Genomic DNA, 16,756 nt, shown 5'->3' on the forward strand with positions numbered 1-16,756 from the left:
AGTGTTGGTCCCATGTTTCATGAGCTGAAATAAAAATCCCAGAAATGTTCCATATGCACAAAAAGCTTATTTCTCTCAAAAGTTGTGCACAAATTTGTTTACATCCCTGTTAGTGAGCATTTCTCATTTGCCAAGATAATCCATCCACCTGACAGGTGTGGCATATTAAGAAACTGATTAAAAAGCATTATCATTGCACAGGTGCACCTTGTGCTGGGGACAGAAGGCTACTCTAAAATGTGCAGTTTTGTCACACAACACAATGCTACAAATGTCTCAAGTTTTGAGGGAGCATGCAATTGGCATGCTGACTGCAGAAATGTCCACCAGAGCTGTTGCCAGAGAATTTAATGTTCATCTCTCTACCATAAGCTGCCTCCAACGTAATTTTTGAGAATTTGGCAGTGCTTCCAACCAGCTTCACAACTGCAGACCACGTGTATGGCGTTGTGTGGGTGAGCGTTTGCTGATGTCAATGTTGTGAATAGAGTGCCTAATGGTGGCAGTGGGGTTATGTTATGGGCAGGCATAAGCTACGGACAAGAAACAAAATTGCATTTTATCGATGGCAATTTGAATGCACAGAGATAGCGTGACGAGATCCTGAGGCCCATTGCCGTGCCATTCATCCACGACCATCACCTCATATTTCAGCATGATAATGCATGGCCACATGTCGCAAGGATCTGTACACAATTCCTGGAAGCTGAAAATGTCCCAGTTCTTCTATGGCCTGAATACTCACTGGACATGTCACCCATTGGGCATGTTTGGGATGCTCTGGATGGACGTGTATGAAGGAGATGTGGCAAATGGTGGTCACACCAGATACTGACTGGTTTTCTGATCCACGCCCCTACGTTCCTTTTAAGGTATTTGTTACCAACAGATGCATATCTGTATTCCCAGTCATGTGAAATCGATAGATTAGAATCCTAATTTATTTATTCTAATTGACTGATTTCCTTATATGAATTTTTGAAATTGTTGCTTGTTGCATTTTCGATTTTTGTTCAGTATACTTGCAAAAAAAGGTTGGATGGCAACCTGGTTACTGACTCACTTATCACGGTATTGCTAATGCAGCATTTGACTGAGTGACAGACAGCACAATTTACAGTTCCAAATGGATTTGTCTCATCTCTGCTGTTATTCTCATCTGTTTCTTCCCCATAGAAATCCTAAAGCCACTGTTCAAAGAACCAACAAGAAAGTGAACAATGACTCAACACTGCGCATACAAAACCTCTCCATCTTGATCCGACAGATCAAGTCCTATTACCAGGTGAGTGTACAGTGAACCCTGAAGCTCTAATGGAAAAATGATAGAGTGCATCTGGTGCTGAGGTCTGGTTCGTTGTGCTGAGCTGTTGAAACCATGTGTCTCCTAGCTATTTGGGATCAATGACGTATTTGTCTCTGAGGTTTGTCAGCAAGACAAGTTTCAGTGGAGACTGCCTTGGATGTACGTACACACACACACACACACACACACACACACACACACACACACACACACACCACACACTTACATTTAAACTACCCTATAAACACACACACACATTGGAAAATAAGTATAAACACACATATTTGAAGATGTCTGTGGTTGGTGTGATGTGGGACAGGGACCTCCATCCAGATGTAACAGAGGATTCTATAAATGGACGGGAGCAGCATGCAGCCAGTCAAAGGTTTAGAGCTGAAACACTGATGTGGGTCTCACGCTTTCACTAATGAAGATCCGGGATGTATTTTGGCTTCAGTTTTGTGAAGGCTCCGAACAGTATTAAAATGGACACAAAATTAGGAGTTACTTCCCCACTATAGTAACTTTAAAAGCTGTCTGCCTGTAGTGTCTCTGTTTTGCTGCTCAGCTGAGGTTTTTACTGCATTAGATCATATCATGTTCTTGCATGTGAGAGTAATCTCAGAGCACAGTTAATCATTTCCATTCTGCTCAAGTAATGAGAGACTTCCAATTAATCTGATGGACAGAGGGAAGGGGGGGCTTCCTGCTGACGATCTGGTATATGCCATGATTGCAGAGGGGAGGGGCTTTGGTCTTAATATCCTACATGTATTTTTTATTTAACCTTTTTACGCCAAGGAACTTCCAAACTTTCCACCTTCTCCACTGCTGTCCGGTCGATGTGGAAAGGGGGGTGCTCCCTCTGCTGTTTCCTGAAGTCCCTGCTCATCTCCTTTGTTTTGTTGATGTTGAGTGAGAGGCAAGTCAGTTAAGAACAAATTCTTATTTACAGTGAAGGCCTACCCTTGCCAATCCCTAACCCGGACGACGCTGGGCCAATTTTGCGAAGCCCTGTGGGTCTCCCAATCACAGCCGGTTGTGATACAGCCTGGAATTGAACCAGGGTCTGTAGTGATACCTCTAGCATGGAAAGCTTATCTAGCAGTCAGTACATCTGTCCAGCAGCTTTTTGCCAACCTCGCAGTCAAGAGGGAACACACTTAGTACTTCACATAGAAGGCAACAAAGAATTTCAGCCATGATAATTTGGTGTTTCTGCTGAAGGCGTTGCTGCTGGAAGAGATAATTGGTCGTCTCAGTGTGTGTTGGCACTCTGAATGATGATCAGGTAGTACGAGATCCAGCATGCACAACATAAACTGCTGGAATGCTTGGAGTTGAAGGAGTGGGAGTTATCAAGCATCACAGTCTCAGTGAAGAGAGGATTTCCTACGACTTAAGTCTCTGTCATTGGTCTTTCTATAATCATCTGCAGCTCAGCAAGTCTCATAGCAGCAACTGAAATACAATCTAATTTTATTCATCACATGCTTCGTAAAGGACATGTGTGAACTATGGGTGAAATGCTTACTACGTAGTCTCATTCCAATAAGCCCAATGCTCATCATCAAATGTTATTGGTCACACACATGCACCGAACACAGCAGGTGTAGACTTTACACTGAAATGCTTACTTACGGGCTCATTTCCACCAGTCCAGCATTAAAAGGTAAGACAAATATTTGCTAAATACCATATTGAAGAGTAGGATGATGGCCAAGGCTCTGGTCAAAGCTTGGTTAACAGTCCTACTTGGGTAGAAAGAATGTCCATTACCTTGGAACATCCAATATAAACATCCCTTGAACATCTCATTGAAACAGGGCCATTGTTTATCGACAGGTCATTAGCCTTGAGAAAGCCCTGCTAGGCCCTCTCAAAATGTCTTTCAAAATTATCTGTCACAGAGCCAAGAGCCTTAATAAGACCCTTAGTAGTCGCATGTAAGCTGGAAGCAGTAGCCTCAAGCACAACGAAACAATAAATGTGTTGTGCTTCTAGGGTGGGTGTCATCAGTCTTTTCTTGGCCCTCCCTGCCTTTGTGTTAACCTCGTGATTCATTATATATATATTCAGCCCGGTGTCCATTAGAAGCCCCCACTGTTCCTCCTGCCCTTTTCTAGCAAGTCTCTCAATGGTCGTTGAGAAGCTTTAGCTCCCACAACTACCCAGTTAACTGGAAACGCCTTGGCATTTTCCTTTTGTGTGGACAACATTTTCCCTTTGTGTGGCGTTGTTTTGGTGTTGGAGTAGACATGAGCAGAGCCTTGTCAGTTTGAGATCCACTTCATTACTACCTCATTCACTTTCATCAAGGGTTGAGATTGGATGGATGGCTGGCCTTTGGTGTGGATGACAACAGTTGTTGACTAGTAGATCAGAGTGGGCTGTCAGCAAACACTGCTTGTCTTTTTCTGGTGTCACTTTTCTCACTGATTAGAGAACACCAGTAATCGTCCGCTGTAACAAGAACAGCTCAGCCGTACGATCTTGAATGATGTGTCTAGAAGCAGAGTGTAAAGACATTAGCTCAGATTAAAGGTCAATTGCCGGTCAACAGACCCCTTGACATCTTAGTGAGGCATTGGCTTGAAGCCACCTTCAGCACATACTTCTTATTCCTAGGCTCTGGATTACCTACTATCCAGCCTTAAGTTGTTATCTCTGCCCTGGCTAAGGTTCACCTTGGTTCTTCAGTGCTGCTAGTTATCAACCTGAATGACTGGTGGGCCTGGTTGAATCTAAGCCAGGCTAGTGGATGGGTGGCCGATAGCCTATCGGTTAGAGCGGTGGGTGAGTAACTGAAAGGCCGCTAGATCAAGTTCCAGAGCCGACAAGGTGAAAAATCTGTCTGTGCCCTTGAGCAAGGAACTTATCCCTAATTGCTCCAGGGTTGCCATTGATAATGGCAGACCCTGGCCGTAACCCCACTCTCCGAGGGTGTCTCAGGGGGAGTTAGGATATGCAAATAATATTAGGACAAAATTAGCACCCACCAAATGATTTACATTTAGCAGACACACTTATCCAGAGTGACTTACAGTAGTGAGTGCATACATTTTCATATATTTTTTGTATATATATTAACATACCGGGTCCCAATCATTCACCATTCACATCCTCTGCGGCTGTTCAAAGTCTAGAAAAATGCGCTTGGTTATTGACACATTGAAAAATGGATTTGGTTTTCTTTGCTCTGGTACCAGTTGTTCCTTTTCCTGCCTTTTCATTTATCCATTTGAATCTCACACGTTCCAGATGGACATGTTAGAAATGTTATCAATTCTCTAGCTTCTATTTAAGGGAGTTAACCGCAGCATCTATAGTGAGCACATGGCAGCAGAGCAGATATGGTGGTGATGTACTAGTGTGTGTAGCTTGGTATTGCTTTGTCTGTCAAGCTTCTGCAGTGTAGCTTCACTCTTTAATATCAGGGTAGGAGGAACATTATTGAGTTACTGATCATGCTGACTCACCTCAAAGTCTTCCGGCGTCAGGCTATAGACCTCCACTCCTCTGGGATTACCCCCCCCCCTCTCCCTCATATGTTTTTTACAGTGTCAGCTCTCTCATGTATATACCATGTGTCCCAATGTTTCTGCTATTGCACTTATAGACTGTCTAGACACACTGCTGCTTAAATATGTGTAGGCGCTAGTCACTCGATGAAATAGGAAGGTAATAGCCTGTTGGGGGTTCTGTTGTTGGCGTGGAGAGGGTGTTACTACAGTACGATGCTGTATTGTGGTGGTGTTTTGTAGGAAGAAGCAATACTCATGAGTTGTTTCTGTCAGAAGGATTGATTGATTAGAGCCCAGTTGCCAACACTTTCCTAGGTATGACTTTGTAGTGTTATGCTAAGAGTGCATGAGATTTTCACTTTAAAATTGCATAACTTTTTATTTATGAAGTAGGCTATTCATTCTTTGTCATGTTCTTTCAGGATCTTCATCACTCAGCATTACATCATACCTTCTTCAGCTAGGCTTTGGTCACTGGGATCAGGGCATGAGGTAATCATTGGTGGATGCATCGCTCACAGGTCTACTGAATTCCACTGTGAAGCTGTGATCCTCACCAGTCCAGTGAATTCTACTGTGAAGCTGTGATCCTCACCAGTTCACTGAATTCCACTGTGAAGCTGTGATCCTCACCATTCCACTGAATTCCACTGTGAAGCTGTGATCCTCACCATTCCACTGAATTCCACTGTGAAGCTGTGATCCTCACCAGTTCACTGAATCACTGTCTGGTGATTCATCAAGTCTGTGATGGACCAGAAGGCGCTTTGGAGATCTAACCTGTTAACTCTATTTCACACTGGAATTAGTCATTTTACAAACATTCCAAGCTGCATTTTAAGCGATAATGTGGAGAGGATGTTGGGATTTATTGCATTTTTAGTTTCCTAGTAATGATACTTAGTCATTTTGGGTTTGCTAGTATTGTTGAGATTAGTCCTGTTAAGGCCTCTCTTCTAGGCTACTCAATCCAAATGAATGTTAGAACACTTTTTCATTTGGTGGTCTCGGGTTGGCACGCATACAGTCCAGAGCTGTTTGGAGCTCTCGCCAGCCAAACATGTTCCATGTGTGTAGCATCACGTCAAGCTCAAAAACAGACATGACTTATAGGCCTACACTTTTCAGTATCGATATGAATTGAAGAGTGGGCCTGTGTTATGTCGCCCTTTAGCACTGCTTTGCTTTGGGGTGTGTTGTGAAGGCAGTCGCTCGTTTTGTTTTCACTGCGTTAAGGGGAACAGAGCTCCATTCACACACAGGGCCTGGTCCTCGGGGAACTGAGCCTCATGCATCATGTGACCCCACCCCATGCCCAGTTTAGAAGCCATTAAAGAGGGGATGGCACACTCATAGCCCAGATCCTATTTGCTATCATCCAAACGTTAAATAATCATCCACATATGAGGCTTTAATGCTGCATGTGTCTATTCTGAGCCCCAGAGTAGTGGAGCTTGTTTTAGAGGCTCAGGGAGACTGTTCCCCTCTCGGTTATGGCTGGCAGACCTACACAAAGACTGTGGGCCAGAGGGCTGAGATGTCTAGAGCATAGCCTCAGGTGGATGTTGTTGTTTTTGTCTTGGACTTCATCATGGAAAGATTTAAAGGAATGTGTGTGTGATGTGTGTTGTTATGCGAAAGCTTCAAGCTGGAGGTTGTTTTTCTTTCTTTGAATCATCACCATCATCGGCAATCCACAACATTTATTTCATTTGGGAATCTCGTAATCCGTAAGGGATTTCTTCCATGACCCTAACATCTGAAACATGAGTGAATCCAGTTTATTAGGGCATGTAGGCCTGCTTGTGGCTTGAGGCTAATCTCACATGCTAAACCTAAATGTCCGGTTGATGTCAGAGCTGTGCACATAGCTAGTAAACACGCATCATCCCCAACGGCCTCAATGTTGTCCTGGGTTGCCATAAAGATATGATTGAAGCTAGATTCTACTCTGCAGCCCCTGTATGTGTATATATATATATATATATATATATATATATATACACACCAGTCTAGACAGTAGGAAAGTATAGACAATGTGATTTTTATGGCTTAGTAGAGTTGGATTTTACAGCTCATGGCATCATGTTCATCCATCTAAAAAGAGATGGTCTCAGTGACCTCACCGTGTTCAGAGAAATTATAATTGTATGATCTATCATCAGTACTGCCCCCTAATATATAGCCTAACAAACCACCCTCGTTGAGCACCACCAGATCTCTAGCAGGCCTGGAGTACTCTGTTAACACTCAAACTGGCAGGAGTACTCTCTGTTAACACTCAAACTGGCAGGAGTACTCTCTGTTAACACTCAAACTGGCAGGAGTACTCTCTGTTAACACTCAAACTGCCAGGAGTACTCTCTGTTAACACTCAAACTGGCAGGAGTACTCTCTGTTAACACTCAAACTGCCAGGAGTACTCTCTGTTAACACTCAAACTGGCAGGAGTACTCTCTGTTAACACTCAAACTGGCAGGGGTACTCTCTGTTAACACTCAAACTGCCAGGAGTACTCTCTGTTAACACTCAAACTGGCAGGAGTACTCTCTGTTAACACTCAATCTGGCAGGACTACTCTCTGTTAACACTCAAACTGGCAGGAGTACTCTCTGTTAACACTCAAACTGGCAGGAGTACTCTCTGTCAACACTCAAACTGCCAGGAGTACTCTCTGTTAACACTCAAACTGCCAGGAGTACTCTCTGTTGACACTCAAACTGCCAGGAGTACTCTCTGTTGACACTCAAACTGCCAGGAGTACTCTCTGTTGACACTCAAACTGCCAGGAGTACTCTCTGTTGACACTCAAACTGGCAGGAGTACTCTCTGTTAACACTCAAACTGGCAGGAGTACTCTCTGTTAACACTCAAACTGCCAGGAGTACTCTCTGTTGACACTCAAACTGGCAGGAGTACTCTCTGTTAACACTCAAACTGCCAGGAGTACTCTCTGTTAACACTCAAACTGGCAGGAGTACTCTCTGTTGACACTCAATCTGCCAGGAGTACTCTCTGTTGACACTCAATCTGGCAGGAGTACTCTCTGTTAACACTCAAACTGGCAGGAGTACTCTCTGTTAACACTCAAACTGCCAGGAGTACTCTCTGTTAACACTCAAACTGGCAGGAGTACTCTCTGTTAACACTCAAACTGCCAGGAGTACTCTCTGTTAACACTCAAACTGGCAGGAGTACTCTCTGTTAACACTCAAACTGCCAGGAGTACTCTCTGTTAACACTCAAACTGGCAGGAGTACTCTCTGTTAACACTCAAACTGCCAGGAGTACTCTCTGTTAACACTCAAACTGCCAGGAGTACACTCTGTTAACACTCAAACTGGCAGGAGTACTCTCTGTTAACACTCAAACTGCCAGGAGTACTCTCTGTTAACACTCAAACTGCCAGGAGTACTCTCTGTTAACACTTAACACTCAAACTGCCAGGAGTACTCTCTGTTAACACTCAAACTGCCAGGAGTACTCTCTGTTAACACTCAAACTGCCAGGAGTACTCTCTGTTAACACTCAAACTGCCAGGAGTACTCTCTGTTAACACTCAAACTGCCAGGAGTACTCTCTGTTAACACTCAAACTGCCAGGAGTACTCTCTGTTAACACTCAAACTGCCAGGAGTACTCTCTGTTAACACTCAAACTGCCAGGAGTACTCTCTGTTAACACTCAAACTGCCAGGAGTACTCTCTGTTAACACTCAAACTGCCAGGAGTACTCTCTGTTAACACTCAAACTGCCAGGAGTACACTCTGTTGACACTCAAACTGCACCCTTTCGCAACATCCTGATCCTCACATAATCAGTTGAGAGGCTGGCTAAAATGAAACCCCTACAGAGAGAGGCCTTTTTTTGACAGAGAGTAAGTGATCCATCCCCATAACCTGCTTTAGTACAGAAGTGTTTTAATTTAGCCAAGAATGACCCGAGTCCGGTACTCTAGAACCTTGACCTACACCACTATTTCTATCTAGTAAGTGATCTCATAACATTATAGCCACTTCAGAGACTTAGACTTAGGTTGTCTTATTAAGCATGCATGGAAGAGCAGCACATTTCAACCTTCATTTAGATTAAAGTCGAGAGAACAGAGCTTGATTTTGTAAGAGGGGCGGGGCACTGTTGGCACCTGCCAGAAGATACCTGTCTCTGTGAGTGGTAGGGCAGGTTTCAGACCCTACGGGAGGGGAGTGTGGGCTGAGCTTGTGCCAGTGGAGGTGCCTCCACCAGGCTAGGTCCTTGACTGTCTGACCCCTGGGGTCATTTGGTCAGCTGATGCTCCTAGTGAATGAGACAGCAGGCATAATTACATGGATGCAGTGATGAGAGGTCTGTCATTTATCCAAATCGGCACTAAATCTATGATCTTTTGGAAATTACAGTAACCTTGGGCCAGGATTGAATTGTTACATTAGCCGATCTGATGTAACCAGGCACAGTAGAGACCATGTTTTATGTCACTATTCACACCGGGAGGTATTCTGAATTATTTGCGCTGAACTCATTCAATTACATAATTATTTAAGTTGTGTACGCTTATCTCAACTCTGAATCAGACCTACAATACAGTCTAAAGGTTTTCATTATGCTCCTGCTTTTTTTGAAATCCTCAACATTAGGATATCTTTTCTTGCATTAATTTAACACGATACAGATCTGTCACGCATGGTGTTAAGTGGTGTGAGACTATGGTGTGTAACTAACTAGCCGGTGCTCAGGTGAGAAAGAGGAAGGCTGCTGTGGTGCAGCTTGTTTCCATTGTGTTGCTTTCTGGAGTTGCAGCCTCACCCCCTCTTTCCCCACTCTCTCTCTTTCCCCACTCTCCCCCTCTTTCCCCGCTCTCCCCCGCTCTCCCCCTCTTTCCCCGCTCTCCCCCTCTTTCCCCACTCTCTCTCTTTCCCCACTCTCTCTCTTTCCCCACTCTCTCTTTCCCCGCTCTCCTCCTCTTTCCCCACTCTCCCCCTCTTTCCCCGCTCTCCTCCTCTTTCCCCACTCTCTCTCTTTCCCCTCTCTCCCCCTCTTTCCCCACTCTCTCTCTTTCCCCACTCTCCCCCTCTTTCCCCACTCTCTCTCTTTCCCCGCTCTCCTCCTCTTTCCCCTCTTTCCCCGCTCTCCTCCTCTTTCCCCACTCTCTCTCTTTCCCCACTCTCCCCCTCTTTCCCCACTCTCTCTCTTTCCCCGCTCTCCTCCTCTTTCCCCTCTTTCCCCACTCTCCCCCTCTTTCCCCACTCTCTCTTTCCCCACTCTCCCCCTCTTTCCCCACTCTCTCTCTTTCCCCACTCTCCCCCTCTTTCCCCACACTCTCTCTTTCCCCGCTCTCTCTCTTTCCCCGCACTCACTCTTTCCCCGCACTCTCTCTTTCCCCGCTCTCCTCCTCTTTCCCCACTCTCCCCCTCTTTCCCCGCTCTCCTCCTCTTTCCCCACTCTCTCTCTTTCCCCACTCTCTCTCTTTCCCCACTCTCTCTCTTTCCCCACTCTCCCCCTCTTTCCCCACACTCTCTCTTTCTCCACTCTCCCCCTCTTTCCCCGCTTTCGCCCTCTTTCCCCGCTCTCCCCCTCTTTCCCCACTCTCTCTCTTTCCCCACTCTCCCCCTCTTTCCCCGCTCTCCCCCTCTTTCCCCACTCTCTCTCTTTCCCCACTCTTTCCCCGCTCTCGCCTTCTTTCCCCACTCTCTCTCTTTCCCCACTCTCCCCCTCTTTCCCCGCTTTCCCCGCTCTCGCCCTCTTTCCCCGCTCTCCCCCTCTTTCCCCGCTCTCCCCCTCTTTCCCCACTCTCTCTCTTTCCCCACTCTCTCTCTTTCCCCACTCTCCCCCTCTTTCCCCGCTCTCGCCTTCTTTCCCCACTCTCCCCCTCTTTCCCCACACTCTCTCTTTCCCCGCTCTCCCCCTGTTTCCCCGCTCTCCCCCTGTTTCCCCGCTCTCGCCCTCTTTCCCCGCTCTCCCCCTCTTTCCCGCTCTCCCCCTCTTTCCCCACTCTCTCTCTTTCCCCACTCTCCCCCTCTTTCCCCGCTCTCCCCCTCTTTCCCCACTCTCTCTCTTTCCCCACTCTCCCCCTCTTTCCCCACTCTCCCCCTCTTTCCCCGCTCTCCCCCTCTTTCCCCACTCTCTCTCTTTCCCCACTCTCCCCCTCTTTCCCCGCTCTCCCCCTCTTTCCCTGCTCTCCCCCTCTTTCCTTGCTCTCCCCTCTTTCCCCACTCTCTCTCTTTCGCCACTCTCTCTCTTTCCCCACTCTGTGTGTCTTCTTCTGCTGTCTGAACAGCTTAAGCCCATCTGCAGATTCATATTCACAGCATGTTTGTACTGTACAGTAGAGGATTGAAGTCTGCAGTGCTATGCCCAGAAGTGTGTGCATACGCACATGTGTGCAAACGAGAGAGACACCCAGCGAAGATTCACAGGCTGGGGAGAATAAACCCCGTTGTCGTTGCTATGGTAACCAACTCTGAGTGCTAATTCAGAATGCTTGTGATTCAAGCATTCCAAGTTCTTAAGCAAGCAACCATCTTCCCCCTCTTCTCTTCCTCCTCTCCAACACACACACAGGCGCACTCTCACTCTGCTGCACAATTGCACCCCTGTTTGAATGGGCTGCTTCGACAGACAGAGACAGAAACACAGCAGTCTCCTCCCTCTCTCCTTCCATCCCTTCCTACAGCTGGTTCCTGGGGCTGAGGATCCACACAGCCAGGGCACACTGTGTTGATGCCCAGCCCAGTCCAGCCCCGCTGAGGAAGAAAAGGGAGTAGGTAGATTAGCATTAAAGTGCCGATTGGGCCACGCTAAATGACAATTGAACCATGAGAAAATCTGCCTACTGTGAGACCAGCAGTCCCGGTTGTTGTCAGCTCGAATGTTGTCATTAATACATTGTTTGATTGGTTGACAAGATGAACAATGCTCATTGGTCAACCATGCATCTTTTGGTGCCCCGAGCGCCGAGCTAGCGGAGCGAGCACCACAAACCGTGGAGCTTGCAAAACTGCTTGCGTTTTGCCACCCTACTCATTGAAATCAATGAGAGACCTTGGTTGCTTACCGCGGCCTGTCTGTTAGCATCTTAAAGCATATGGCAGCAACTGTATTAGAAAGGTAAATCAGCAGGACAGAAGATGTCAGCAAGCAGTTTTATTGTGTCAGCAGAGCACACTGTCTCATAAGCAAATCTATGGATTTCACGTGACTGGGAATACAGATATGCATCTATTGGTCACAGATACTTTAAAAAGAAAGTAGGGCCTAGTCTATCAGGAAAAAGTAGCCACTAGGCTAAGAACGTTGGGGCAGGTAACCTAACATTGGGGGGGTTGGGGCAGGTAACCTAACGTTGGGGGGTTGGGGCAGGTAACCTAACGTTGGGGGGTTGGGGCAGGTAGCCTAAGGTTGGGGCAGGCTGCCTGGCATTGGGGGGTTGGGGCAGGTTGCCTAGCGTTGGGGGGGTTGGGCAAGGTAATCTAACGTTGGAGGGTTGGGGCAGGTTGCCTAGCATTGGGGGGTTGGGCGAGGTAACCTAACGTTGGGGGGTTGGGGCAGGTAGCCTGGCGTTGGGGGGTTGGGGCAGGTTGCCTAGCGTTGGGGAGTTTGGGGCAGGTAGCCTAGCGTTGGGGCAGGTTGCCTAGCATTGAGGGGGTTGGGGCAGGTAACCTAACGTTGTGGGGGTTGGGGCAGGTTGCCTAACGTTATTGGAGCAGGTTGCCTAGCGTTGGGGGGTTGGGGCAGGTAGCCTAGCGTTGGGGGGGGTTGGGGCAGGTAGCCTAGCGTTGGGGGGTTGGGGCAGGTAACCTAACGTTGGGAGGATTGGGGCAGGTAAACTAACGTTGGGGGGGTGGAGCAGGTTACCTAGGGTTGGGACAAGTAACCTAACGTTGGGAGGATTGGGGCAGGTAACCTAACGTTGGTGGGTGTGGAGCAGGTTACCTAGGGTTGGGGCAGGTTGCCTAGCGTTGGGGGGGTTGGGGCAGGTAGCCTAGCGTTGGGGGGGTTGGGGCAGGTAACCTAACGTTGGGAGGATTGGGGCAGGTAACCTAACGTTGGGGGGGTGGAGCAGGTTACCTAGGGTTGGGGCAGGTAACCTAGCGTTGCGGGGTTTGGGGCAGGTCATCTAACGTTGGGAGGGTTGGGGCAGGTAACCTAATGTTGCGGGGGTTGGGGCAGGTCATCTAACGTTGGGAGGGTTGGGGCAGGTTGCCTAGCGTTGGGGGATTTGGGGCAGGTCATCTAACGTTGGGAGGGTTGGGGCAGGTAACCTAACGTTGGGGGGTGGAGCAGGTTACCTAGGGTTGGGGCAGGTAACCTAGCGTTGCGGGGTTTGGGGCAGGTCATCTAACGTTGGGAGGGTTGGGGCAGGTAACCTAATGTTGCGGGGGTTGGGGCAGGTCATCTAACGTTGGGAGGGTTGGGGCAGGTAACCTAATGTTGCGGGGGTTGGGGCAGGTCATCTAACGTTGGGAGGGTTGGGGCAGGTTGCCTAGCGTTGGGGGATTTGTTTTTTTTTCTGCCCTTGAGCAAGGCAGTAAACTTCCAACAACAACTACTTCCTGGGCGCTGATGATGTGGACATCGATTTAAGCCACACCAGCTTGGGTTTTGCAACTGACTAGGTATTCCATTTCCCCTTGCCTAACCAAAAGTTTGCTGGTTTTAATCTCCAAGCCAACTAGGTGGAAACTCCGTCTGTGCCCTTGAACAAGGCACTAAACCCGTATTGCTCCTTTAAATCGCTCATGTAAGCATCTGCTAAGTGACTAAAATGTAAATGTACATTGAACAAAAATATAAACGCAACATGTGTGTTGGTCCCATGTTTCATGAGCAGAAATAAAAGATCCCAGAAATGTTCCACATACACAAAAAGCTTATTTTGAAATTGCGCATGTTGCATTTTATACATTTTTTCAGTATAGTTAGCATAGCATGTCAGGAGGATTCACATTCTGGCATAATGAGGGTTGTGGATGTTTTGAGCAACTCCTTTTGTTAACACCATGTTATCGCATAAATTAGTTATGTTTTGATGCACTGTGTGAAAACACTGTTTGAGCTGAGCAACATGGTACTAGAGAATGAAGGTTTGAGCTGAGCAACATAGTACTAGAGAATGAAGGTTTGAGCTGAGCATCATGGTACTAGAGAATGAAGGTTTGGTCTGAACAACATGGTACTAGAGAATGAAGGTTTGGCCTGAGCAACATGGTACTAGAGAATGAAGGTTTGGCCTGAGCAACATGGTACTAGAGAATGAAGGTTTGGTCTGAGCAACATGGTACTAGAGAATGAAGGTTTGAGCTGAGCAACATGGTACTAGAGAATGAAGGTTTGGTCTGAGCAACATGGTACTAGAGAATGAAGGTTTGGTCTGAGCAACATGGTACTAGAGAATGAAGGTTTGGTCTGAGCAACATGGTACTAGAGAATGAAGGTTTGGTCTGAGCAACATGGCACTAGAGAATGAAGGTTTGAGCTGAGCAACATGGTACTAGAGAATGAAGGTTTGGTCTGAGCAACATGGTACTAGAGAATGAAGGTTTGAGCTAAGCAACATAGTACTAGAGAATGAAGGTTTGGTCTGAGCAACATGGTACTAGAGAATGAAGGTTTGAGCTGAGCAACATGGTACTAGAGAATGAAGGTTTGGTCTGAGCAACATGGTACTAGAGAATGAAGGTTTGAGCTGAGCAACATGGTACTAGAGAATGAAGGTTTGGTCTGAGCAACATGGTACTAGAGAACTGAAACTCCAGTAACAGACCTCTGATTGTAACGTGACCCAGTTTTGAAGCACAGTGAACTCGGAGTTGATCAATAATTCAAGAGTAGACCGTGTGAACAGGAAGTGTAATCTATTCACCTCTCTCTCTCCACTGACACATCTGCTGAACAGTTTTACAGATTGATTATTTTCTCACCATGAATATTGCCAGGCATTCTACCACTCCGGATGATAGGGAGGCTTTTCAATTTCAAAGCGCTGCAATATTTCTGCCACCCCATTCTCATTATATCAGATCAACATAACACCCCACAGTGTGGTTCCCATTCCTGACTGTTTTATGTTTTATGCATGACAGATTGGGCTGTAAACTACTGTTAGCATGGACTAATCCAACCTCCATATTTTAACAGACAAACACTTATTTTAATATGCAAACTTGGTTTTAGCATTGATTCAGGCTCTGTGATTCAGCAGGTAGCCCAAGGCTGTTTGTTTGTTTTGCCTAGTCAAGCATCCATAATGAAACATCATGGAGTTTATCATTGGCCAATCTGTACACGCTACCCCCTTCTCCTTTACATAGAATTCAACCCCCCACTTCAAGCAGACAGGGGATTTAAAGATTGTGAGATGTGCATGAAATTCACATTTTCATGATCCATCAAACAGGAATATGCTTGATATCCTATATCTTGAATATGAGGCTTTCCATTGCCTGTGTTTTCCCTCCATGAAATAGGAGATTCTTAACCAAAATAGAGCGAGGGTGACTATGAGAGCATGTGCTGTGGGTAGACTGGGTAAAGATTACTCAGGCTTTTGACGCAGTGCCTGACCGTGCTATGTGCTCGTACTGCAAACGTGCCTGCCGAGAGAGACAGGGGTGTGTGTGTGTGTGTGTGTGTGTGTGTGTGTGTGTGTGTGTGTGTGTGTGTGTGTGTGTGTGTGTGTGTGTGTGTGTGTGTGTGTGTGTGTCAGTGAGGGGGAGGCAGCAGCTAGAAAAGGGGCAGGTGTTGTGTGTAGTTGAGAAAAAAGAGTGTATGTATTTGTCCCTCTGTGGGTTCCTAACTACCCAAGGCTACAGTTGCTGTCTTGGGGTCTGACTCAGCAGTCAGCACCTTAGGCCACATGGGTGTTCTGTGCTTCTCACTTTAAAATGCATTTAGGTGGGATAGCATTTAATGATGAGAAATCACATGCTATTCTACTCAATCTATTCTATTCTGGAAGCATGGACAAATGTGAAGGTACTCCCTTCCTGTGGGGTTAGCCATATAATCCTCCTCCCACCTTTCACCAGCACAGCAGAGCTGCAGCTCGTCCACACTGACGCTCTTATCCTGACTGACACATAAAACCATGGCAACCATGGCAAATTCTCTTTGTGTAACCCCAGGAAACGAATGACCTTGAGAACATTCTGACATCCTGTCCCTGGGCTAGGGTGACAGGCATCATCCGTTTTTTGTCCACGCGTGTCTGTTCTTCCTCCTGTCATTGTCATACACATCATATGAACGTCTACAACCGTACATCTCTCTGAACAGAGACAAGCTTATTAACAGCTGGATATGACCAGTAGACATAATCATTTCCCCTCTTTTGCCTTGACACCAGTGGTAGCAATGTGTTACAAAAGCATTGTGTACCTTCTGGCAATAAAAACCCAAACTGAAAGGGTTTATTATCCTTCACCATGAGGTAATCTCATGTTAAATAACAATACGCTTATTTTTCATTGCATCAGAGTGAAGAGTACATAGGCCCCATGTAACCCTCTTTAAAATGTCTATGTGGAGTTTGCCTCAGTGAACATTAAATATTGAAGATAATAGCCCTCATGTCTTTTATACTTGAAAAACGACTCTTTCAATTTGACCACAGAAGTCTCAGAAGAGGACGCAAATTAAGATTCACGAGATGTATGTTTCTAAATGTTATGACAGGTAGTTGGAGAAATATTTCAACATTGAACATATTTCGGGCGTGTTCTCTGATATAGGCCCTAGTCCAGTATCTTGGGGTTAGTTTAATTGTTAGACACAGATGCACCAACCCAAGCTCTCCGGACGTAATGTGAGCTGGACAGATGTCAGGCCACCGCCCCACATAGAATTTAATGGTTACTTTGGGTTGGAGTTGTTTGGCCCAAGGCCCAACACAGGCTTAAATTGCCATCCATACACAGTAAGCAAGGTCATTA

General features: G+C 46.4%; 1 protein-coding gene across 7 annotated transcripts in view; it reads left to right on the forward strand.

Annotated features, from left to right (window-relative positions):
- The window catches only part of LOC135511116 (girdin-like), an 85,937-nt gene that overhangs the window by 17,760 nt on the left and 51,421 nt on the right, over positions 1-16,756 (forward strand). For all 7 annotated transcript variants that reach the window (XM_064932670.1, XM_064932669.1, XM_064932664.1 and 4 more), the window contains exon 3: positions 1,177-1,285. In XM_064932670.1, coding sequence (XP_064788742.1) covers positions 1,177-1,285 — 109 coding nt within the window. The remainder of the gene's footprint in view (positions 1-1,176; positions 1,286-16,756) is intronic.

The sequence above is a fragment of the Oncorhynchus masou genome, chromosome 23, assembly GCF_036934945.1.
Source record: "Oncorhynchus masou masou isolate Uvic2021 chromosome 23, UVic_Omas_1.1, whole genome shotgun sequence".
Taxonomy (NCBI): domain Eukaryota; kingdom Metazoa; phylum Chordata; class Actinopteri; order Salmoniformes; family Salmonidae; genus Oncorhynchus; species Oncorhynchus masou.